Source organism: Hoplias malabaricus, chromosome 14 (assembly GCF_029633855.1).
Source record: "Hoplias malabaricus isolate fHopMal1 chromosome 14, fHopMal1.hap1, whole genome shotgun sequence".
Lineage (NCBI taxonomy): Eukaryota > Metazoa > Chordata > Actinopteri > Characiformes > Erythrinidae > Hoplias > Hoplias malabaricus.
Window position 1 is genome coordinate 35099686 of NC_089813.1, and position 25330 is coordinate 35125015.

Genomic DNA, 25330 nt, shown 5'->3' on the forward strand with positions numbered 1-25330 from the left:
CCTGTGTCTCTCCTCGTGTCCTGCAGCGAACGTGTGCGATGACGAGTTTCTGCTGTGTGAGAACGGGGGCACGTGTGTTCAGAACCAGAAGTGTGTGTGTCCACCGGACTTTAAGGGCGTGTTGTGCGAGCAGCCGCGCTGCGAGGGGGAGAAAGGTTGCAACGGAGCATCGGACAGCTACCTCAGCTTAATCAACCTAGTGCTGTGCCTCCTCACCAGCAGCCTGCTACGAGCCAGCGCCTAGAGCCGCTTCAGCCTCAGCCTCACACACGGCAGCTCTCTGAAGCTCACGCACAGAGGAGGAGGGGAGGGCAGGGGGAGCGGCCCCCTCAGTGCACTCGCCGCACCTCAACGTCCCAGGACGAACACAGTGGGTTTTACGCAGGGCCAGAGGGGTTACCCCCAACCTCACAACGATGAGACGCTGTTTTAGCAGAATGAAGACGAACCACAGAAATGAACCCCAAACCAACTCAGTTTACTAGAACTATAGTTCACTCAAAACAAAGTGTACAAAAAATGTAAAGACACGTGATCCTTTTTTTTGTTCCTCTCAGACTTTTGAGCTGCTGCACACTGACGGTCGGGCGCTGCTTGTTTCTCTCAGAATGGTGGCGGATATCACTGAGGTCTCATGCCAAGGTTCTTTACTCTCACAGACTCTCTTACTGTTCTTACTTTGCTGCGTTCAGCTCTCGCTCGCTCCACAGGAACAGACAAAGCCTACAAGAAAAGAGGGGTCAAGAGGCTGTACCGCTAACAGAATGAATGTCTATGTAGTTTGTGTTCGAGGTTGTGTTTATGTATGGATTTCAGAAAGAGGTGAGTATATATTATGCCCAAGTTTAAAAAAGAGAAGAGCTCTATATCTGTCTATCAGAAAGAAAATTATAAGAGTATAAATTATTGTAAATGAACATTATTTGAATATTTTTTGTAGAATACTGTTATTTTTGTTCAACGTAAATGTTACCGTTATAAAGAATGATGAACCTTTTACTGCAGTGCACACTGTAACGATCACTTTCGAGAGATTTTTATTTAACAACACATCTGACGCTTTGGAATCCGTATACAGATCCAAGGACAATAAACACCAAACGGTTTAACAAGGTACTCAGCTTTAGCTCTGTTTTAGCCCCATACACGGATGCCAGCATGCATATATCATGTAAACACAGCCCTTTTGATAAACATCAGAGGGCCTTATTCAATCCAACCATCGATATTAGACTGAAGGGAACAGTGCTGAGCCCTAGAAGCCCATTGATGAGAGAGGGCACTATTCAGACGAGTAACGCAGTGCTGCTGTGGGCATTTAAAGAAGGGCTTTGGCTGAACAGATGGTTGTTTGACTAAAGGCCCTGATGTTTTCATGCTGTCACCATGACATCGGAAACAGGACGTGATGTAATTTTCATCCCTGTCAATGTGAGTCTGTCACCACAGCAGAAACTGGACTACGGAATTATCACCATATGTAAGTGACATGCGCTGATTTAAACAGAAGTGTTCAAGCTGTGGTTGGAGTGCTGATGGATGATGGAATTATTTCCGTGTTTCACAGCATTATGAGCTTTGCTTTAGGGCTTTCCTGATCATGATGGAAATCAACAACAACAAAAAAAGCTGACTCTAAGTGTACTGTCAGCGTTCCAAAGAATAAAATCTGACAATCAGAAAGCACACGCACCGTGGTGAATGCTTCTTCTTTAAGCTGTTAAACTGATCACAGTGTTTGATTTTTATTTAAGACCGTATCAGGTACAGACACATATCAGAAAAAAGACTGTGTACAGGTAGCTATGTTTATTCAAGGTAAATATAGTATAATATTATGCTCAAAGGTAAAGCAATAGTCCAAATATATACCTGGGTAAAGTTCTTATATGTATATTCATATTATTAAAATAGAAAAATAGATAAAATCCTGGGTCAAGACGAGATGCACAACCAGTGCGTCTTAAATCTAACTGCAATGGAACGAGGTAAAGTTATGTCCTTAATCTAAGAGCGATGGACGTCAGAAAGACTTGAATATTTGAATATTTCTCAATATGTGAAATGACACCCTATAAAAAATTAAACCTGGTTCATATTTTTGTGTTGATTTTTTTCATTTGCTTACGTTTAAATGTAGATGCTGTGGGCCTTTCACTGAAGTGTATATTTATCTCCATATTTCTACTGGACTAAAGTTTTGATCAAGCACCCATTCTTTTATTTATATATGAGTTTATGTCTTGTACTTTCCCTCCTTGATATGAAAGTGAAAATCTTCTGTGAACCAGAAATGATGAAAGCTGCATTACAATGGTTGTCTTTGCTTTGAAAAATAACATGAGGAAGAACAAGTCTGTGTGACGACAGATCCAGATACACACATGCTGAATGCTGAGCCAAGAGAAAAGCTAAGAGACACCTGGAGGGAGAGAGAAAGAAAGAGAGAGAGAGAGAGAGATTGTTTTAGTCAGCGCAGTTAATTCCCATGTGGATTCTTCTGCTGGTCCAAGAAAAAAGCACTCAGCTCACTTCACCATCACAGTAAATATGCAAAGATGAAAGATAAATCTATTGGGTGCCCACAAAGCAGAAGACCAAAGAGGAGAGAATATTTATACAGACTGATAGATGTATAATTGTACAGCAGTCATATTTACAGATTTATACCAGATCACTTAACTGCATATAAACTGAGAGAGGCTGTATTTCTGCATCAAGGTTCAAGTTGAATATAGATTTTACAAGTACCGAAATCTTGATTTTAACAGATGGAGGAAATGGTGTGTTTGAAAATGTGAAGATTGTGATAAATGTGTGCTTTAAGTAAAGAAGCTGATCTTACAGATATTTTACCAGAACTTAAAGGGTTAACCAGGTGCAATTATTGAGCCGTTCATTTAGACCCATCACAGATTTAAATGTAATAATAATATAAGCTAGAGGGGGAAAGTTTGTGAACAAACTTTTAATTTGGCTTGTCATATACACCCTGGAGGGGGCGCCAGTCCTTCACAGGGCAACACTCACACATTCACCCACACCTACGGACACTTTTGAGTCGCCAATCCACCTACCAACGTGTGTTTTTGGACTGTGGGAGGAAACCCACGCGGACACGGGGAGAACACACCACACTCCTTACAGACAGTCACCCGGAGCGGGAATCGAACCCACAACCACCAGGCCCCTGGAGCTGTGTGACACTACCTGCTTAATGTCTATTAGGTTAAATTTATAGAACAATCTATCCAATACTACTTTTAAAATACCACCAGCTTAAAAAGACTGCCATTTTAATTAGGCTTCCACCTTAAGCAAGTGACCACTTCATAGAAACGGTCACATAAGAATAAATACCACCTTAAAGGCTAAGCACCACTTAATGGACCTCCATGAATATTCCACATTTTTGTAGTTACTGACAGATATAAGTATGAATTAACATGAAAATAGCAGCTTAATTTTCTTTAAAACTGACAATTTTATTAAATTGACGGAAAAACCCGAGCTCCTACGGAAATTCTCGAACGCGACCGTGACGTCACTGGTGGACAACAGCTGAACAACGCCGCGGTAAAACACCGTTATGACTGACTGTTATGACAGTATCTAGCTAAATAACCAACATTATTCATGACAATAGCCTAGCAATAAGCTAAACTCAAATGTAGAGGTACCGTTATTCTTGTAAATGTGATCGAAGTCGAACTCGAGTTCATCCGACACTATAAACCTCCGTAATGCAGCTACGTAGCCGAGTATAATCTGAGCCACCGAGTTTAGCGAGTCAAGCTAACGTTAACTAACACCAACTAAAACAGGCGAAGTGAGTGTCCTTACCCTGTTTACCTCCATGTTACAGAGGCTCTTGAACACCTTTCGTTGGGATCCTTACATGCTCATATTGTTGGAAAAGCGCCAGTGAAATGAGCTACAGATAACGGAGTGAGCGGATGGTCCTTTCTAAAGTGCCCTTTTAAAGTTGATATTTTGGGATCTTTGGGCCATTTGTGCACAGATGTCCCACTGTACATTGAATGATTGCAGCCAAAAATAACACACCTTTTCGTCATTTTGCATTAAATTAAGTGCAGCTTCTAGAGTGTTGTCCACCGTCTACGTCACAGGCAAGACGCCTTTTAGAGTTTCCCAACACCGTTGGGGGGGGGGGACCAACGGTCTTTTAAACCTTATTCCTTGAATTAGTAAGAAATAACATGTTTTCTGACTATCAATAAACACAAGTTAGGAACTCAAATTCCACTGTATTTATTTGTTTGACACTTTCATGTCACTGGTGTTTAGCCTTTAAATAGACTCCCATTATATTTTGCAGGCCACATTTAAAAAATCCACATTAAATAAATCTGCCATTTTATTTAGGCTTCCACCTTACATACGTAACCTGACTTATTTTTTTCTTCACCATCATTGAGAACATTAATCATTTGGTAGGAAACATTATCTTATTACTTTTTAATGCATACAATCAGCCTTTTAATCCGAATGATTTGGGTGAGCTTTCTGACTGCATGCCTTAAGCTCTGCCTAGTGTGGGCAAGGTCAGGGGTACTACCCGCTGCTGGTATGCTTTGCCCCCTTTAGCTGCAGAGGCTAGCTGGACACCCTGATTATGACTCATTTTCTGCCCTCTCCGGGTCATTGCTGGTTTTGTGTGGACGAGAAAATGCCTTGAGGCTGAATGTTTCCTATCAAATAACTAGGGTTCTTAATGATGCTGAAGAAAAAAGAAGTCAGATATTTTAGAAAGTCCTACCACTATCGAGAAAACTAGTTCCACACATTAAGTCTCAGCAGAGAACGCAGACTCCTTTTTTTCAACCATTTCCCAAACACTGAGCTCATCAGTCTGACTCGTAGGAGGGCAACAACCCAGCAGTAGGACCACTACCTCCTCATTTGTGCAAGGAGGAATAGGAGGGGCCGTGCTAGAGCCCTGCAAAATGACCTCCAGCAGGCCACTAATATCGATGTTTCTGCGCAAATTGTCAGAAACAAACTCCATGAGGGTGGTATGAGGGCCCGCCACCAAAAAGTGGGTTGCAGGGCGATTGACGTTTGCCAGAGAACACCAAGATGGGCAGATTGGATGAGAGCATGTGGCTGAAGTGTGTCAGCAGTTCCTGCATGATGAAGGCATTGATGCTATGGACTGGCCCTGCTCGTTCCCCAGACCTGAATCCAATCGAGCACATCTGGGGCATCATGTCTTATTCCGTCCACCAAAACCACAGACTGTCCAGGACATCCCTCAGGAGAACATCCACCGCCTCATCAGGAGCATGCCCAGGCATTGGAGGGAGGTCATACGGCACGTGAAGGCTACACACACTACTGAGTCTCATTTTAAATTTCCACTGAAGTTGGATCAGCCTGTAATTTGATTTTCCACTTTTATTTTGAGTATGATTCTAAATACAGACATCCATGGGATAATAGTTTTGATTACAGTCATCATTTTTATATTATTTTGTTCTCAACGCATTCCACTGTGTAATGAATAAAGGTTTTCAACTGGAATATTTAATTCATTGAGATCTAGGATGTTATTTTAGTGTTAGTTTTTTTTAGCAGTGTATATTGGCTGCCATTTAAAAAAAATCCTTTAAAAACCAGTAATTTAAATTTAACTTCCACCTTAAGTAAATGACCATTTCAAATAACCCTTAAATCCTTAAAAAGACTGTCAATGCATTTTGATTGCCACCTTTAATAAAAATTCAACATTAAGAAACCCACAATTTTATTAAGATATCCACCTTAAAAACGTTATTTGGATTTCCACCTTAAAAATTACCTTTTAAAATCTTAGAGACTGCCTATATATTTGTGGGTCCCTCACGCCCCTCCCCCTCCCTTTCCCTCTCTCACACTCACTCACACACACACACACACACACAGCTGAAGACTGAGAGATTGACAATTCAATGAATTCTTACGGTGGCAGCAGGTATTGTCGCAGTCACACAGCTCCAGGGGACTGTCCTTGTGACTGTCCGTGAGGAGTTGGTGTGTTCTCCCCGTGTCCGCGTGGGTTTCCTCCCGGTGCTCCGGTTTCCTCCCACAGTCCAAAAACACACGTAACACACGGTGGACCAGATCTGAGATGGTGAAAAAGAGGACACGCCTCCGGGGGGGGGGGTGATGAGCTCTCACCCCTCGTTGCCGTTGTATGCTTATTTTTAGGTCCTTTACACCTTTATTTCCTACACAAAACATGGGAATTTCTTTTTTAATTCATCCGGGAACTTACATTTACATTTCGGCATAGCTGCTCGAGATGAGGGTGGGTACATGAGCTTTGCCTGACGTAAACAAGGACTACTGACGTGCAGACTGACCAATTAAATGTTTACAGAGAAGGTTATCGACCAATAACGGTAGCTCTACAGTCAGACCGTCCAATCCGAAGATTTTAGGCTACTTCACCACGCCCCCTTCTCACTCAAGCGAACCAATCGGAGTAGGGGAGGGCGGGACTAGTTTGTGAACGAAACGCTTCTCGAAGTTTTATGTAAGCTCTAGAAAAACAACATCCCAGACGTTTGTGAAATTCGGCCTGGACATTTTTTTAAGTCTAAAAAAGAGGACATGTCCGGGTAAAAGAGGAAGTCTGGTCACCCTAACGTTGGTAGGTGGATTGGCGACTCAAAAGTGTCCGTAGGTGTGAGTGAATGTGTGTGTGTTGCCCTGTGAAGGACTGGCGCCCCCTCCAGGGTGTATTCCTGCCTTGCACCCAATGATTCCAGGTAGGCTCTGGACCCACCGTGACCCTGAATTGGATAAGCACTTACAGATAATGGATGGATGGATGAATTCTTACAGGGTCTACACTCTCCAAACAAACCCATGTAGCTCTGAATATTTTCCTGAAAATTTTTAAACCAAACATACCGTACCGACAAGGACACTCTGAGGATTAATTCTGTGTAAAAAGTTAGCTGTTTGAGAAAAAGAATTAAGAATTGAGAGAGAAGAAATGCTCACATCAAAATGAGTTAATCACAGAACACATTTTTAAACTCTAGGTGAAAGTATAAAAACATATGGGGAAATATTCAGCTGAATCATGGAAAAAGGCTTTCCAGGCAGAGGAGCTAGAGTGTGATGACATTCATTTGACAAGCCAAATTAATAAAAAAATTTCGAAGAACAGTAATTTGGCTTTGACAAGCCAATTTAACAACATGGCCAAATTAACTGAGACTTTTATACTTTATTAATATTAAGTATTAATAAATTGAAGGAAGCTGTGGGTAAAATTAAAATGTGGTAAATATGAATTCACATTTTGCAAAATGAATTATCGAGCGTCAGAGGCCTGTGCAGGAGTCGGGCTGTTGAAATTCATCTGCTGATGAAGAGGGAATGGGTTCTGGTGTTCCAGGGCCTGCACAATTTTCATGCATCATGCCCAAGAGGAAAACAGCTCAGCTCCAGAGAAATTATGTAGCAATTCCTCTGATTACAGAACAACACAGGACTAAAACTCAAACCTTTAAAATCATCCACGTTAATTAGAAGTAGGGGCTTAGAAGTTATTTCCAAAAATTAAAATCTCTAGTTTAGATAGAAATGGCGTGGACTGCTTGCTTCATTCTAGGATATAAAAACACCTCACGAATATGTTACAAGGTTAAACGACTGACTCTCAGTAAAGGAGGTCTTTAAACGGTTTTCTCCTGCCGCATATGTATTTACATTTTGTCACCACTGGGGGTCTCTGGTGGACAACAAACAAAGCATATTAGTATTTTGACTGTTCCTTTAAGAAACTATCTGACGTCATCAATCTGCGCCGTTTCCCCGCTGCCTACATAGTGTACTCGATAAGTGACAGGGGCTTCTACCTTTGGCTGCGGAGACCTTGATTTTCTGTGATCCACATAGTGCACTATTCCGGGAGTGAAGCGCGAATTGAGACTCGACCTGTGTGTGTACGGGGAAGGGAGAGAGAGGGAGTCTGGGAGGAGGACACAAGCGGACAGTAACACCGCTTTATTCTGACATTAAGTTCAAGGGGTTTATAAAGGCGGTGTTTAAAAGATAAGCACTTGGGGGAAAGAATGCGGCGTGTAGTGCGTTCTCCGTGGTTTATTTCTGGTGTGTCCTTGGCGGTTGGTGTTGGTGTTGGAGTTGCACTGACACAAAAACCTTCCTCCTCCTCCTATTCCGACCTCCTCCACCGTCTCCCGGTTCTCCCGGTCGCCGCGGTATCCGCGCACTCGGAGCTGACCCCTGTTCACCCCGGGCAGCTGACAGTTAGTAAGTCCACCGCTGTGATGAAGTACGGCTTTCCCTCTCTCTCCAATATTAAAACCCGGGAGTCCTACGTCTATTCCTACGACCCCCGGAGCCGTAGCGCCGCGTGGGTGGTGGAGCAGCTGAGTCCCGACTCCCTGAACGGAGCTGCGGACCGGAGACTGTGTGATTTTAAGGAGGACGAGTCCGTGCACGTTTACCATAGAGCCACTAACGCGGACTACCGGAGCAGTGGCTTCGACAGGGGACACCTGGCCGCCGCCGCCAACCACAAATGGAGCCAGAAGGCCATGGAGGACACTTTCTACCTCAGCAACGTCGCTCCACAGGTCGCTCTCTCTCCCCATTCCTCTCCAAAATCGCGTATCTTTGAATTGTTTTGACAACACGTACATTTCCATAAAAGGAAAACTACGTATTCATACTAACCCAGTAAACATTTAGCCGTTGATTCAACGTTCTCTTAAGGTTGAAAATGAAAGTTAAAAAGACGTCCAAACACAGACATTGAAAAGACGACTATTAGACGTCCATTGACGTTATTAATTGGTCCCGAAATAAATTACTTGTATAAAACGCATTTTGGACGTCCACTGACGTTATCGATTGGTCACCACTTAACTAACTTATTAAGATGGATTTTGGACGTCCATTGACGTTTAAAATTTGTCCTTGACGGACAGACTACTTTTAGACCTGTTTTTAACGTCTAGGGACGTTCCTTGTTTACTGGGAACGTATACTATACTAACGTTCACTTAACTTTGCCGTAAGTAATACTAGCTTCAGCGTGACCTCAACCCAAAGTTAAAGCATGTGTTAAATAGTTATGATTTACTTTGAGTGTGTAAACAGTGGTCAACACACAGACAACACTGTACAGACCACTGCAGTCTCCAGTCCTGTAGAACTGGCCTGACTGAGAATCTGTCCCTGAATTAAACAGCCTGTTCTAGTATGAATCCTGTGTTGCTCTGCTGCTGGTTAATGCGGACACTCATGTGGTCATGAGGGTTGACCAGTGAACCAGCTTCATGTCTTTGTTTTTGTGTGACGTTAAAAACCCCTGGGGTCTGCTTTTTTCCCTCCCACCACAGAATCCTCACTTAAACCAGAACGCGTGGAACAATTTGGAGAAGTTCTGCCGCTCTCTGGCCAAGCAGTACCACAATGTGTTTGTGGTCTCTGGACCCCTCTACCTGCCCAGGTGAGTAAACATGGGTTTTAGGCTACGTGCTAACTGAAGAAGTTTAAGGGCTGCTGCTCACATTCACATATTTATATTTGAATAAAAGGTGTGAGTGTTTGAAACTGTCCACAAGTAAGTGTGTGTGTGTGAGAGAGAGAGAGAGTGAGTGACTGGGTGAGTGTTTGAAACTGTCCACAAGTGTGTGTGTGTGTGTGAGTGACTGGGTGAGTGTGTGGGTTACTGGGTGAGTATGTCCTGTTGTGACGTGGTGAACAGTTCTTAAATACTGAACTGTGTTGGACTTTTTGCTGAGAATGATGACGGCCTGGAGCACTGACACCATCAGCCTCTGAAAAACTCACTCTTTCAGAAGCGTGTAGAAGTCATCAATGAACATTTAAAACATATAAAGGAGCAGATGGGGACAGGGTTGAAAGATGCTCTCTTTCTCCAGACAGGAGCCTGATGGGAAGATGTATGTGAAGTATCAGGTGATCGGGAAGAACAACGTGGCTGTGCCGACCCATTTCTTTAAGGTTTTAATTCTGGAGAACCGGCGTGGGGAGGTGGAGCTGCGGCCGTATGTGATGCCCAACATGCCGGTGGATGACAAGATCCCTCTGGAGCGCTTCCTGGTGCCCATCGAGAGCATCGAGAGAGCATCAGGGCTTCTGTTCGTCCCTAACATCATGAAGAAGACCAGCAGACTGCAGGCCATCACTGCTGGGTGACCATGAGCGCGCTCTCACACACACACACACACACACACAACCACTGATGGACGAGATGATGACTAAAACTGATATTGTAACCTGCTCATAGTAATAAAGGGGTGAAACATGTTTACAACTGTAAGCTATAGACTGTATACTATAACTGACCTAAATCATCGTTCCTCCAGAGGAGTCCTTCCGTCATCTTCTGGACTCCACAGACTCAAATGTTGCCTGATTTGTTCCGTAAGTGACTCCTCGAGCAGGACATGAGGGAATATCGCACACGTCAGTTCATATGGTATGAATATCTTTCTAATAATAATAATATTCCCAGTTTGTTCACAGTAGGCTCAAGACACTAGAATCTTTACTGACCTGCTTCAGACAGGACTCAGAGCAGCACTGGGATACTACATTAACCCACTCAGTCACGTAAATCTAATTCCACCCGAATAGGGTTTAAAACAAAGCAGAATGGGAGTGAAAAGGGAGTGAAGTCTGAGGTACATGTGCTTCAACAACTGAGAATTGTCTTTACACTGTTTAAGGTTCTAAGTTTTCTGAGAAGATCCTGTTGTTTTGAAACTACTGAGAGCCAGGCCTGAGCCTGTACTCCATTTTCTTGAAGGTGAATGGGGGTTAACATTTTTAGCTGTAATTCTGTGTTGAATATAAATTCTAATGTATATATTTATTTTACACCGCGACCCTGAAATGGACAAGCGAAAAGATGATGATTTATTTTAGCACTGCAATTTTATTCTAATAAAAAAGAGAACCTCTCATGTGTTGTGCTGTTGTTTGAGGCTCACATGACTCATGACAGAGATTTGAAATAATTTGTATTATTCAGATGGATATTATCATAGATATTTACTTGAGACCGTTTGTGATGTTTTAACCGCTCAGAATCTCAGTAACAAAGTGAACACAGCTGTATCCAGTGTCCTCTGGAGGTACGGATAGTGTGTTGTAGCCATAGTGAAGATAAGAACAGAAATCATGACGTTAATTTACTGTAATTAACATCTGGTCCAAGCAGAAGAGGTACTTTTCAATATCATCTGACACTGGTATGTTTCTGAAATACTAAATTCTACTGAAATAGTAGGTTATTGATGTCACAGAGTTAGGCGTCTTGCCCATGGAGAGTAAGTGGTAGATCTGGGCAGTTTCCTGAAGACAGTTGTGTTAAAACTCAGTTTGTGTTTTTTACTCAGGGGATAATTCTAGCCTTAAACCCAATCACTTAAAGGTCCTTGTGGAAGAAATGACCTTGTTTCCCAGGCTCCTGGGTGTCTGACTGTCAATGAAATGGTCAGGTGTGTGAGCGCTGGTTTTCAGTCTTCCCTCAGTCTTCAGAGGAACCAGTGAAGAACCCAGCAGCAGCTACGAGAACTTACACTTGTTCACCCAAAAACACTTCCTGAGGGAGCGGCTCAATCGGTCAGTTTTTCCAGGAGGCATCTTCCTCTGAGCCACACTTCAGCTAAGAATGTAATTTTGTTTTAACCCCGTATTCTGAAGGACATGTTTTCTAACACCAACCACCACTAGGTGGCACTCAAACCTTTCTAGTCCACACACACACAGAGAATATACAAATTCAGTGGGAAGTTCACCCGTTTACGTAGATTTGTGATTAGAAACTGCCATAAAAACTCATCCCTAAACCTCTGTGGACCTTAACGATGTCAGTGATAACTTGTGCGATATCACCCTTAACCTCTAACATTTTTTTAATGAAACTCTGGATTATTAAAAGTTTTTAATACTTTTAAACGCATAAAACTAAAGTGACTGGGCTCTTTCAGAAGGTGCTGATGAACTCTACCTTAATCACTGCAATAAACAAGTGAAAACCTAACCCAACATCAACACAGAGCTTGAGAAGTGAGAGCAGATGTGGTAGAACAACGAGAAGCTAATCAAACATGTATGTTCTGTGACATCACAACCACGACTGACACTCAGTCTGGCACCACTGGCGTGAAAATCATTGTTGAGCCATAATTAATAGTGCAGTGTCCACAGTGATAATAGAGTGCAGTGAATGTGGCGTATTTCTTCTTGCTGCTCGTCAGCACACGCAGTGGAGTTACACACCCAATAATCAATAAATACATTCTGTTTGTATCTTTTCACAAGTTAAAACAAATAAATCCTTTTTATTTTTCAGTGGACCGTATTGCAATCTGACAAACAACAATGGCAGAACCTTGAAATAGCTAAATAAAACTTTAATAATTCTAGTAGCAATTGTACATTAATTGCACAGAACATTCTCTTTTACACAAATGACTCTCCATATATTGGTAGGATTTTTCTTTCTGTATTTACATGAAAGCGAACTTGCAAACATCACTTATTTTAAACGTACGAAAGTGAGGATCAGTGGAATGGTAGAAAACGATGTTGAGCTTTTTTTTGTTTGTTTTTTTGCATGCCAAAAGAGGAGAGAAAAGAAAGAGTAGGTGGTTGCTGTCCTGCCCAGTGTAAGAGAACTGGAGCTGGGGAGAGGATTACTGTGATCCTGGAGCTTTATGGCCTGTGTGCAGTAATATTGCCTTTAACAGTTAGAGGACAGAGGAAGCTCATGTGCAATGGTTTATAGGTTTTTATATATATATATTTTTATATATATTTATAACACAATTCATATTCTCTGTAAACAAAATAATAGAGCTTAGTAATCAGGAGGTTGAACAGATGCTTAATGGATAGAGCACATTAAGACCACTTTGATCAGAACACTAGCTTTAGTCCTGAAAAATACTGAGTCCCATTTTCAACAGCCGGCATACACAGCTCAAACACACTCACACTCAGGGAGGGGGGGGGGGACAAAACATTTACACACAAATAAATAAACAGTCAGGACATAATTTAAAATAAATTAAACATGACAAGCTGGGAACAAAAACTAATCCAAAGATGGAGAACTGGCAACCAGAGCCCACAAGAAACTTCCAACCAAATCAAACACACAAGCTTTTAAATATCTCTCTGCCAGCTTTAAACCCAGCTTCTACAAAACCTGACCTAAATCCCTGTTCAGCTCAGCCAACAACTCCTGTAAAATATTCCTGCACATCTCTGGAGAGGGGGGGGGGCTTCCTCAGCAGCTCAGAGAGAGCCGTGGAGAACTGACCTGTCCATGCCCTGCCCACAGAGGTGTCCTTACATTGCTGTTGTCAGGTTGGACAAGGTTGACACTACACTGGTCAAAATCCCTTTCACACAAACGAGGACTTGTTCACACATGCTGCTACAAAATATGAGGTTTACTTTGCAAAAGTGCCATTATAAATACACCAGAGTAACTTGCTGTTTTATCACTGCCTTATTGCCTCATTACATTTTAAACAATGTGTAAATAATGAGCAGCGTGCTGTACGCTACTTAAATGTGCATCAATCTTTACTCGACGATTTTTACAGAAAGTTCCTGAAGGTGTCACTGGTCTCTGATGATTAACAGAAGGTTGAAATCAAAGGATTTTATTTGTATTCTTGTTTCTTAATTTGACTGAACACTCCACTTCCTCTTTATGAAGATTTCTTTTGTGGCAGCATTTAATTTCCTAATCGAGGAAAGGTGGGGAGGCCAGCGTCCTGCAACCCTTGTCCAACCTGGAAGCAGTTGCTCTGACAGCATGTGCTCATGGGCCAAACATGGAGAGGTTAGTGTTGTGTTGTGTAAACTGCAGTGGCTGCCCTGAGAACAGGTGCTCTATGCTGTGGATTAAAGGTTAAGAATGCGACCTGTACCTATACCTTCAGCCTCCTGCTTCCACACTGCCATCTGCAAACCGGTGCTCACCAAAAACATGCATCTCCACAGGTATCTCAGTGTTCTTCTACACCACACTCAGCAGCTGACCAGTCAAAAGGCTTCAATGAAACACAGAATAAAAAGTCTTTACGTTAAAGGGGCATTCATATAATTTCTGCAGTGAGTTTTCTTTCTTTAGACGCAGACCTCATACTGACCGCTAGTGGCCTGGAGGTGTCAGAGATAGTGTACTATACCTATTTAAACATGGCCGACTCCATGTGGGGGACGGTTTGTTCAGGGACAAATAACTGTTTAATTCCTCATCTCTTACTAGTCATTTTTTTGTCGTATGAAATAACCTTTAAAAATATTGGGTTTTTTTTCATGACTAATATATTTTTTCGTTGGGAAAAAAGTCACTCACTGCTGCCTTTTTTTTTACGTCGGTCTGTAAAGTTATATTTTGGAGATATATGTTTTTGTAGATAGCTTTTATTGAGTTGTTGTGAGTTTTGGTTTGGAGTGCATTCTACTTCTAGAAAGTGCATAGAGCCAGACGAGCCTCGGGGTTATTTTTTAGGAGGAAACCTCAGCCCTACGTGAGAACCACAAGCAGCATCAGTAAGCGTTTATCTAGCCACACACACACACACACACACACACACACACACACACACACACACACACACACAGTGGAGAGAAGGTCAGGAGAAAACCTGCGGAGGGTCAGAGTGTGTCTAGAAAGCAGCACCTGAATTTATAGCTCCACACTTTTACACTTCTAATACAGCACTGCGCAACTCAACACGGCAAAGAGGAATATACACTGTACAAAAAGCCTTTATCTGCCCTCTCCTCTCTGTGTTCTTTAAAAAAAAAAAGGACATCATGAATGTTTTATGTACATCAGCGAGGCCAAGCACCTCTAATATTAACTCATTTGTACGCACATACAAAAGTATGCAAAAAAGAACAAAACATGGAGTTAAAAGGTCTCTCCTCACCACGAGCAGTTTTGTAACAAAGAGAAATTTTTGTGCTACTGCCAGCTCTGGTAATGACTCGAGACATGCAACAACAACTGAGAGGTCTCTACGCAAGAAAAGAAAAAAGATGTATACAGGGAAATGTACAAACGTATCAAAAAGGAAGAGCCTTTCATGCTCCTTGCCTTCCAGAAAAGATGTCAAATCAAAAGCAGGATACTTAAAAAAAAAGTGCTTTGACCAAAACAAATAATATACCTTTTGGATTATTAACATGCTGCTGAACTTGTAAACTTCAAATGTGAAATGAAGAGAAAATCTACCCATTCTGACGAACACATGTTAAAATCAGGTGTTCCCAGTGAGGGCCGGGGAACGTACACATCGGGATCCGTCCGCTTTGACTTTATTTCTCGGCTTGTTCATCTAAAAACAGACAAAACTCAACAAACCGGACGAGCGTCTACGTAGAAACGGCGGCAGCTAAGCGTAATAGACCTAGATTCTGTCATTTATATTTCACTTAATGAAGTTCCCGTTGTGTCTAAAAGCCCTCGTAAGACCAAGCTCAAACTCCTGTGTCAAAGCTGTTATGAAATCTATAGCCATTTACAGAAGAGTTTACATTTCACGCTTAATAGGAACGGATGGTAAGGACACCTCTGCTGACAGCTTCAGAAGGAGTTTTCATATCATAATCGAGTTTAAGTGGTTAAAGTCCAAAGAGAGAGAGTGATTGTTTCCGTTGGGGGGTTTACCCATAGCCCTTGTCCCGTGCCGGGTGTTGAGGCTTGTTAGCAGTTGCTGGAGTTCCGGAACTCTCCGTTCTCTGTGATCTGCAGCTTGCTGGGGTTTGTGGGAGAGATGCCGTTCCTCGTCTGCATACTGTAGCGCTCCTTCAGCTGAGAGAGAGCGCTCATCAGCCGGGCGTTAGCTGCATCCAGAGACGCTATGCGCTTCTCCTACAGAGAGAGAGAGAGAGAGAGAGAGAGAGCGCGAGTTAACTATCAAGTTACCTATCTAAAGCACTAGACGTACCCTCTTGTGGTGTAATTCCTAACTGCGTATGAGTGTGTGTGTGCTTGTGTGTGAGTGAGACAGAAGCCAGTTTAGATTCTTCTAGTGTACAAGGCAGTTGCCTCTTATTTTCAGCCTGGATTGAAAATTGCAGTCAAGGTGATGTCTTTTCCTGGGAAGTCCATGGTTATTTCAGCAAAACAATGCCAGGTGTCATTCTGCCCATGCTACAACAACATGACTTCATAGACACAGAGTGCTTGTGATTGACTGACATAGCTGCTGTGCAGTCTCCTATAGGGCTTCATGAAGAGGAGGATCAGGCAAAACCAACTGTAGACTGTTGAGCAGCTGAAGCTGAATTGTACATTAATGCAATTGCAAAACATTGGTATCTTCAGTTTCCAGTTTTTATTACAGTGTAAGGAAAGGAAAGGAGATGGAGCCTCTGTCCCAAATGTTTTCAAGTCTATTGCATGTATTAAATTCTAAAATTGTTCATATTTACAAAATAAAAACAGGCTGTTCAGTGAATCTCTTGGAAAACATCTTTTGGGGGTTAAATAAAGCTTAAAAATGAACTAATCACATAGAGTCTTGCTTATATTGCATTTTCACAAATGATAAAGATTCTGGAAATGAGGTTTATGTTATATATGTTGTCTGACAAACCTAGCTTATAGAAGGAACCATTACTCAGTGAAATATTATCCACAGTAAAGAAGCAATAGTCATAACTCAAAAGGCAAAGCACCCTAAGCACTCAGCACAAATGACCACATGGAGATTTCCCTCAGAAATGCAGCAATATAATCCCATCACCATCAGCTAAAACAGCTGGACCTGTTCTTAAGGCTGATAAAAGATGGACCCTATGAATATGCACCATACAGATGTAATTGAGGGCATATATTCTGAGTTCTAATTCAATTAAAAGACACAAATACAAGGAAACATTGCATCATAAAGCTCTCTAAGCCCAGACACTGCTGTCTCATCTGTTCCTCTGTCATAAAGGGACTCTCCTCTCCTCTGGGTGATTTTACTTTGGACACTGGGGGGAGGTGTTGTCTTATGAAAGTGATTTCTCACTAGCAATAAAATGCTACCCCTGTGTCCAGGCGGAAATTAAATCAAAGATGCACAAGCCTGGGTGAGTGGAGCAGGGGCTCTGCACTTTCTTATCAAAGGTTTGTAGATACACCTCATTAGTGAATTCAGCTGCTTTAAGGGAAACCCATTATAGACACATAGGCCCCAGCTTTGCATTCTGTGAAGTGATGGAATGCCATTCACTACGTTTGGGGAGAGCAGGAGTGGATTTAGTGATCCAGATCTAATAAGCCAACATCAGTACCTGACCTCTCTAACGCTCTCGTGGTGAATGCCATTAAACCCTCACAGAAAACCCCTTTTTAAACTGTTTCCACATCTAGGCCAAAGCCTTCCTAGAAGAACAGAAATGTTATTGCTATAAAAACAGAAGACAAACTCCCCTTTAAAACTCTTAATTTCCAAAGAAATGTTGGATTACTCTGGGTGACTGTCTGTGAGGAGTTGGTGTGTTCTCCCTGTGTCTGCGTGGGTTTCCTCCGGGTGACTGTCTGTGAGGAGTGTGGTGTGTTCTCCCTGTGTCTGCGTGGGTTTCCTCTGGGTGACTGTCTGTGAGGAGTTGGTGTGTTCTCCCTGTGTCTGCGTGGGTTTCCTCTGGGTGACTGTCTGTGAGGAGTTGGTGTGTTCTCCCTGTGTCTGTGTGGGTTTCCTCTGGGTGACTGTTTGTGAGGAGTGTGGTGTGTTCTTCCTGAGTCAGTGTGGGTTTCCTCCGGGTGCTCCGGTTTCCTCCCACAGTCCAAAAACACACGCTGGTAGATGGATTGGTGACTCAAAAGTGTCAGTAGGTGTGAGTGTGTGAGTGAATGTGTGTGTGTGTGTGTGTTGCCCTGTGAAGGACTGGCGCCCCCTCCAGGGTGTATTCCCGCCTTGCGCCCAATGATTCCAGGTAGGCTCTGGACCCACCGCGACCCTGAATTGAATAAGCGCTTACAGATAATGAATGAATGAATGAATGTTGGATTACTGGAGTATCTAGTATTTACCTGGGCTTCAATGATTTTCTGTTTGGAGTCGACGATGGCCTGCATATCTGCATGGTCTTTCTTCAGCTCCTCCTCAACTGACATTAACCTGCAACACACCAGAATCAAAGCATTATTAACACAGTATGTAAATAAAAAGTCAAGTGTGTCCAACGTATACTTCATTGATCAAACCTGAACAGGGGAACGTGTAATAAAAGTATGCTTTATAATGATGAATACCTGCTGAATTAAGAAAAGCAGAGTGTGGAGAGTTGAAGCCCTGGGCAATCTCCAGCATGTAACTACAATAATGGGATCTTTTGAGAAAGAGAGTCTTTTGTTTAATTCATTGAGCTGCTGAGCAGAGTTTGTATGGGCAAGAGGTCCTCAGTAATTTAGAGTGGTTAGAACTGTATTTGTGGGCTAATTATTTTACCACTACGTTCATTATTATTATTATTATTATTCATATCTTTAGCTTTAACGTAATCATAAATATTCATGTAGCATCTCTCTATTATTTCAAGGCACTCATACCACCGCATTAATACCACTTTTGGTAGTTCATTACGTACAGTCACATCCCACATTACAGTCTGTGTTCGAGTGTAACCAAGTACCTCCAAAGGAAGCAAACTTAAAGCAATTTCCTACCAGTTTAACTGCACAACTTCTATATACTTGCAGAGTTTAAAATTCATTCTTTCATTCATTCATTCATTATCTGTAAGCGCTTATCCAGTTCAGGGTCCCGGTGGGTCCAGAGCCTACCTGGAATCATTGGGCGCAAGGTGGGAATACACCCTGGAGGGGGCGCCAGTCCTTCACAGGGCAACACAGACACACGCATTCACACCTACGGACACTTTTGAGTCGCCAATCCACCTACCAACGTGTGTTTTTGGACTGTGGGAGGAAACCGGAGCACCCGGAGGAAACCCACGCAGACACGGGGAAAACACACCACACTCCTCACAGACAGTCACACGGAGGAAACCCACGCGGACACAGGGAGAACACACCACACTCCTCACAGACAGTCACCCGGAGGAAGCCCACACAGACACAGGGAGAACACACCACACTCCTCACAGACAGTCACACGGAGGAAACCCACACAGACACAGGGAGAACACACCAACTCCTCTGAGACAGTCACCCGGAGGAAACCCACACAGACACAGGGAGAACACACCACACTCCTCACAGACAGTGACCCGGAGGAAACCTACACAGACACAGGGAGAACACACCAACTCCTCAGAGACACTCACCCGGAGCGGGAATCGAACCCACAACCTCCAGGCCCCTGGAGCTGTGTGACTGCGACACCTACCTGCTGCGCCACACACAACATTCTTTGCACGGGCCACATTTTGCTTTTCCCAATATATTAAATCCAGCAAATAAGCAGTAGTTATGTATTAAAGTGAGCAGAAGTCTGATCTCTGTCGAGGATGTTTACTTATCTGACTAGGGTGTGTAAAGCTATCCACCATTCTCTGTGTACAGTCATGTTGACATGGGTTACTCCTACATCCCTCACCTGGTGATGATGCTCTTCATCTGCAGCTCTTTGTCCTCCTGCTGTCTCCGCAGACGCTCTTCTGTGTCCTCCAGTCGAGCCTGGTACTCCAGTAGCATCTTCTGAGTCTGCTCGTCCTGGCCCTGCAGACGCAGTTCATACTCCTCCAGCTTCTTCGCAGATAGACGCAGACGCTCCTGCAGCATGGAGATCTCCTGCTGATACTGCAGGACACAGAGAGGACAGTGAGTGCTTTAGAGATGTGAGCACAAATTCTCCAGTACTCTCAAAGCAGCCGCTCTGCCAGCTGATGCATGGCTGTCGTATGCAAAATATGAGCACCCCTGGCAAATTACGCTTCTTTTCATGTTTATAAGTATACAACCAGACATGGGCTAATCATGGAACACTAAAACTAAGCCGCAACATGATGTTCCTCATGACGGAGTGAAGCTAATAATTTGAAAGTCCTACTGGTTCCCGCTGATAATTATGACCTGACTGAATGTTCACATGCCACTTCTAAAAAGAGAACTCATAACTGACCCCTATCCGACAGCTCTCACAATCAAGGCTATTCAGTCTAATTGACCGAGACTAAACACTCACACAGGGAAAAACTGACCTTGGAAAAATCTCTGTAGAGTTGATAAACCTACTCAGTGCACACTAAGTTCCAGCTGAGATTCTGAGGATAAAGTAAGTGTTGTTTTTTAAGGATCTAAAGCAGAAACACCGCCCATCAAAAGTTTAAGGTTTGAAGATGAGACAGAAGTTGACCCCTTAGGCTGACCCCTGACACTAAATTTGACCCATATCTTACAGCTAACACCACTCACCCTAACAAACGTACACTAAACAGACAGAAAAAATCTACTTCTGAAAAACCATGACCTTGAAGAACGCTACAGACCTCGGAGATAGCTCTGTAGAGCTGTGAAGCACATTCAGTGAACACTTTACCTGCTTCTTGCATATTGTTGCAGCAGTAAGTGGAGTCACAAGACAAAACAGCTCAGAACAAATAAATAATTCAAAAAACAAGATGCTTTTAGAATCAAACTCCATAGTGTCAGTGGTGGACAAAGTACACAAACCATGTACTTGAGTGAAAGGACAGATACTCGAGGTAAAACCTTACTCCAGTAAAAGTAGAAGTCCTTGCTGTAGTTCTCCACATAGGTAAAAGTACAAAAGTATTTACCTTCAAATGTACTTAAGTATTGAAAAAGTAGCAATCAAAAACAATATCATTGCGGTATCACACTCAAACTGTAAAGCCTCATCTGCTGGCCCTCTATTGGTCATTTTGCTGGCAGAAGGGACATTGACTTGTATACTTTTGTTTATCATAATCAAATAATACAGGGGGTCCTCGACTTACGACATTGATCCGTTCCTACGTCGCGTCGTAAACCAATTTTCGGTGTAAGTCGGAACATACGTACATACTGTACGTAAATAACATACTGTAAGCACTTATCCTATCCTCACACCTATCCTCCTCGGTCCCGAGCCGCGTAACCGTGTATTCTTCCGCCGCGCCGCGCACACCAAACACGAAGTTCACATTACGACGTTTACAACGCAAAACCACTTACGTCGAAACGAGGCTTTATACAGTAAATGGGAGATATGTCGTAACCACGAAACATCGTAACTCGGGACTGACGTAACACGAGGACCTCCTGTATATTGTTTCCCTATGAGGAATTGGTTCTGAACAATGTTGACTCTTTCTGTGTGAATTGTTGCGAATCTGCTGAGCTGCAAGTGAGCAAAAAATAAATAAATAAAAATAATAATGATTAGATAAAACACAGGTCTCCACAAAGGCGCCCAGTCTCAGATTAAAAAAAAAAGCTAAAAAAGTGCAACTTTCTTCATTTATTATTCAAAAGTCATGTTAAAATATATTTAAACACAACAAAAGCCTTTTTATAAATGTTCACCTTGGGGAAAAAGTGTGGAAGGGAAACTGTCAAATCGCTACTTAGACATGGCCTGCTCTTCACTCTAAAAAAGACCCTTTGATCAGCAGGAAGCTGAGTGTTGTAAAAAAGAGCCAGAGTATTAGTGAACAGCTGTTTCATGTTAAGAAAACTTCTGCAGGTGTTTTTTTGCACCTAATTCAAAAGTGAATAAGGAAATCAAACATTCCTTGGAAAACTTCAAAAGAAAGCAAGGTGCCTCCATGGGGCTGTATGTGTGTAATAGCTGTTCCCTGTAGAGGACTGTGGAGGTAATATGGTGATATCAAAGTCTCCAGGTTCCTCCCATGATGCATTTCGAGCCCACTGTGCCTCTTAAGAGCAGAGTGTTGGATTCATCATTCATTAAAGAACAAGTCAGCACATCAGTCTATGAAAAAGCCTCTCTCTCTCTCTCTCTCTCTCTCTCTGTAGCATGTTATAAAGAGTATCTACATCGTCGGTAGGATTTGCAATAATTATTTATATCAAGGATAAATGTGTGATATATAAACAAGCATAAAATGAGGAGGTATGCACCTTTAATAAAGACATGGAAAAGCAAATAAACAAAAAAAAACTCCAGGCTTTGGAATGCTTTGTGTTGTTTTTGACAATAAAATGAACATATTTAAATACATACTGATGCAGTGAATACAAATCATGTTTTGTCTGCATGCTGTTCGCCTGGAGATAAGCCACAGTTAAATTAACTAAACAGCAGAATGAGGACGTACCTCCCCTTGCTCTGCGTACCCTTTGCTCAGAGTTTTGTACATAAACACAAACCAACTGAATACCAAGTGAGAAGGAGCTGCATATTTTATGCTGCACTACAGCTTGGTCCCCTAAGGCCACGGTGGTGTTTTACTTACATAAGTGCTGTGAGTTTTACCTTTTCAGCCTGTGTGAGATCGTCCTTGTTCGGGAGGTCCTCCCTGTGTCTGGAATCTGGGTCAATTCCCTCCTGCTCCAGATACTGCACATTCATATTTAGCAACCAGGCAGCAGTGCGGTCCAGAGCCCCAGGATTCACTGGAGACGGAGCCTGGTTAAAACCCACAGAGAACAGCATACAGCATGAATACGCACGGGTAAACAGTATTAGCTAGATCTGTAAACTGTAAACAGAGGGATGACAGGGTAAACAACAGGGAAATACACACACACACACACACAACTGCAAAATATTACCATTGTCTAAAATCAATGTATTAAGGGAAATGATACCACGATACAGGCAGATAATTCTGCTCAGTAGAAAAGTAGTAAAATGTGGTCATTCCAGATGGCAGACACAATTGGGCCACATTTGTTGTGGTGTGGGACAGACGTGGGTCAAATGTCATGAGCCAGGCTTGACTTGGGTTATAGCACATATAGTGTGCCTCAGACTTGGTCCAAAACACACCTGATATCTGGCCCGTATAAGGAGGCTGAGTTGCCTATGGCTGAGTTGAAAAAGCCAGATTCACCCTGAGTCAACGCCGTTATTCAAGGCCAAAAGTGGGCCATAACAGAACTGCAGATGTGGGCCACTTTTGGGCCCACAGTCACTGTTCTCTTGTATTTTACTCGATACATTTAATGCATAAATGTCTAGGAAAAAACAGAAATCGAACAATACTTTTATACCAATGTCCAACTAGATTTATTATTATTTCACATGCCAAGTTTGTGTGTGTTGTGTGTGTTGCAATACAAGTTGCACTTGAATAACACAACATTATACTTTGCTCATTTACTATTCTCTGAATTTGACGTGTGTTATTTGGTATTACTCTCTCAGGGCACCGCGAGCAAACACTGCAAGGTAAACTGCAGATATTTTCAAACTAATCATCCTAATTGCATTGCATCTGGTCTGTTTGTTTGATTAACATTTTGTTGTTTGTTTACTTCTTGAGTGATTTGGCTCAGCGTTCATGCACCAAGCACATTCAGAAGACAGAGAGGCATCCAGTGTTGTATTAAAACTTTTCAAGGTGAAGACTGCACTTGGGGCCGGCCGGGAAATGCTTGATCAATTTTTAATGAAGATTCATTTCGCCAGACTTGAGACAAACAGTTTGGACAATCTGTGCAGCCATTTAATCACTAGCCAAGTGTCTCTGCTCCAGCTATTAATTCAGCCTGTCTGCTCCAGTCTCCCAATGTTCAACAGACAGACCAACACTGCGTGATCTCAACTCAAGGACCTCACCTGGATTGACCTGTGAAAAGACTCATTAACCCCCGATTTACTGGTATATCAGATATGTGTATGTGTCAATTGGAGCTACTGGTTTTCTGAAACAAGTAAACGCTTATCCAGTTCAGGGTCACAGTGGGTCCAGAGCCTAACTGGAATCATTGGGCGCAAGGTGGGAACACACCCTGGAGGGGGCGCCAGTCCTTCATAGGGCAACACACACTCACACTTACGCCTACGGACACTTTTGAGTCACCAATCCACCTATCAACGTGTGTTTTTGGACCGTGGGAGGAAACCGGAGCACCCGGAGGAAACCCACACAGACACAGGGAGAACACACCACACTCCTCACAGACAGTCACCCGGAGGAAACCCACACAGACACAGGGAGAACACACCAACTCCTCACAGACAGTCACCCGGAGGAAACCCACACAGACACAGGGAGAACACACCAACTCCTCACAGACAGTCACCCGGAGCGGGACTCAAAGCCACATCCTCCAGGTCCCTGGAGCTGTGTGACTGTAACTTTTGTAGTTAATCAAGTCATTGTTATTATTTGTTATTATTATTTTAACATTGTTATTATATGTTATTGTTTGTATTACATTAATAATTAATATAAAACAAAATACAGTGTAGACTAAAGCTGTGCGGTTTTGACTCACTTGTTTGTGGAGAGTTCGTTGTTTGGTCTCGGGACTGTCCCCTTTGGAGGACGAACTCTGCTGCCTGAGACGGGCGCCGCCACTGGGCCAGTCGGGGGAAGATGACATCATGCTGCCACTGGAAGGCCGAGGGTAGGGGGCGGTGTTGAGCATGCTGGGAGGGGTGCGCCCACGTGTGACGGTGGGTGGGGGAGGTTGGTCTATCCTCCTCTGAGGACCCGCACTGTTCTGTCTCGGGACGTTAGACTGGTGCTGGGTCTCTGTGAGAGAAAGCTGCCTCCGTGTGAACTCTCCTGAGCGACGGGCAAACTCCTCGCTGCTGCTGCCTGCAGGTGCCCCGCCCGTGCTGCCCTGTGATGCAAACTGCTGCTTGGACCCAGTAGTTGCCACCTCTTCCACGTTTCCCTGGGAGCTTACAGAGCTATGGCATTCCGAGCCAGAGTCAGCTGCCCCAGCCCCTCGGGGCGACACTGGCAGACCGGCCGCCATCTGGTACACCGGGTTCTGGAAAGAGAGAGGGGCCAGCAGCTGGGGTCTTCCTGGGGCCGTTTCCGTGCTTGGGGTGGTGGGCGTCTGGCCTGTTTTTCTAAGTGTAGGTCCGACAGCAGTGTTGCCTTTAAGAGTACGAACATTCCACGCCCCACTACCCTGGCAGTCATTGCTGGGGTCACTAGATGAGGTGCAGGGGCCACTTTCCAGGCTCCTGCTGTCCTGCAGGTCCACCATGGACAGGCTCTTGCTGCCATTGGGCAGCTGGACATCGGGTTCATTGGCCTCCGAGTAGCTGGAGCTGCGGGCCGGAGACGGCTGGATGACAGAATTCCGAGTCACAAAGAAGAGATCCTTGTTTTCAGGGGTCGGAGAGGGCAGCCTGGTGAAATCTACCAATCTGTACATCCAGAAAAAAAAAAATCATAAAAC

At 43.3% G+C, this 25330-nt stretch overlaps 3 protein-coding genes and 1 long non-coding RNA gene across 8 annotated transcripts in view; 2 read left to right on the forward strand and 2 right to left on the reverse strand.

Annotated features, from left to right (window-relative positions):
* The window catches only part of ntng2a (netrin g2a), an 84324-nt gene extending 82251 nt beyond the window's left edge, over window positions 1-2073 (forward strand). The window contains exon 8 of the mRNA XM_066644616.1: window positions 27-2073. Coding sequence (XP_066500713.1) covers window positions 27-244 — 218 coding nt within the window. The 3' untranslated portion in view covers window positions 245-2073. The remainder of the gene's footprint in view (window positions 1-26) is intronic.
* Window positions 1-6102, reverse strand: part of LOC136666441 (uncharacterized) — a 36333-nt gene extending 30231 nt beyond the window's left edge. The window contains exon 1 of the long non-coding RNA XR_010795363.1: window positions 5964-6102. This is a non-coding gene — a long non-coding RNA (uncharacterized lncRNA). The remainder of the gene's footprint in view (window positions 1-5963) is intronic.
* A 1746-nt stretch (window positions 6103-7848) lies between these two features.
* Window positions 7849-10946, forward strand: endog (endonuclease G). The gene is made up of 3 exons (XM_066644221.1): window positions 7849-8615; window positions 9384-9493; window positions 9930-10946. The coding sequence occupies exons 1-3, from the start codon at window positions 8091-8093 to the stop codon at window positions 10204-10206; spliced, it is 912 nt and encodes a 303-aa protein (XP_066500318.1). The 5' UTR covers window positions 7849-8090; the 3' UTR covers window positions 10207-10946.
* Window positions 10947-12359: 1413 nt separating this feature from the next.
* dab2ipa (DAB2 interacting protein a) overlaps window positions 12360-25330 on the reverse strand; it is a 135499-nt gene continuing 122528 nt past the window's right edge. For 4 of the 5 annotated variants that reach the window (XM_066643523.1, XM_066643525.1, XM_066643527.1 and 1 more), the window contains 5 exons: window positions 24410-25298; window positions 22440-22592; window positions 19596-19798; window positions 18068-18155; window positions 12360-15916 (listed from right to left, as the gene is read on the reverse strand). In XM_066643523.1, coding sequence (XP_066499620.1) covers window positions 15749-15916; window positions 18068-18155; window positions 19596-19798; window positions 22440-22592; window positions 24410-25298 — 1501 coding nt within the window. In that variant the 3' untranslated portion in view covers window positions 12360-15748. The remainder of the gene's footprint in view (window positions 15917-18067; window positions 18156-19595; window positions 19799-22439; window positions 22593-24409; window positions 25299-25330) is intronic. The other variant, XM_066643524.1, reaches the window with a different exon arrangement.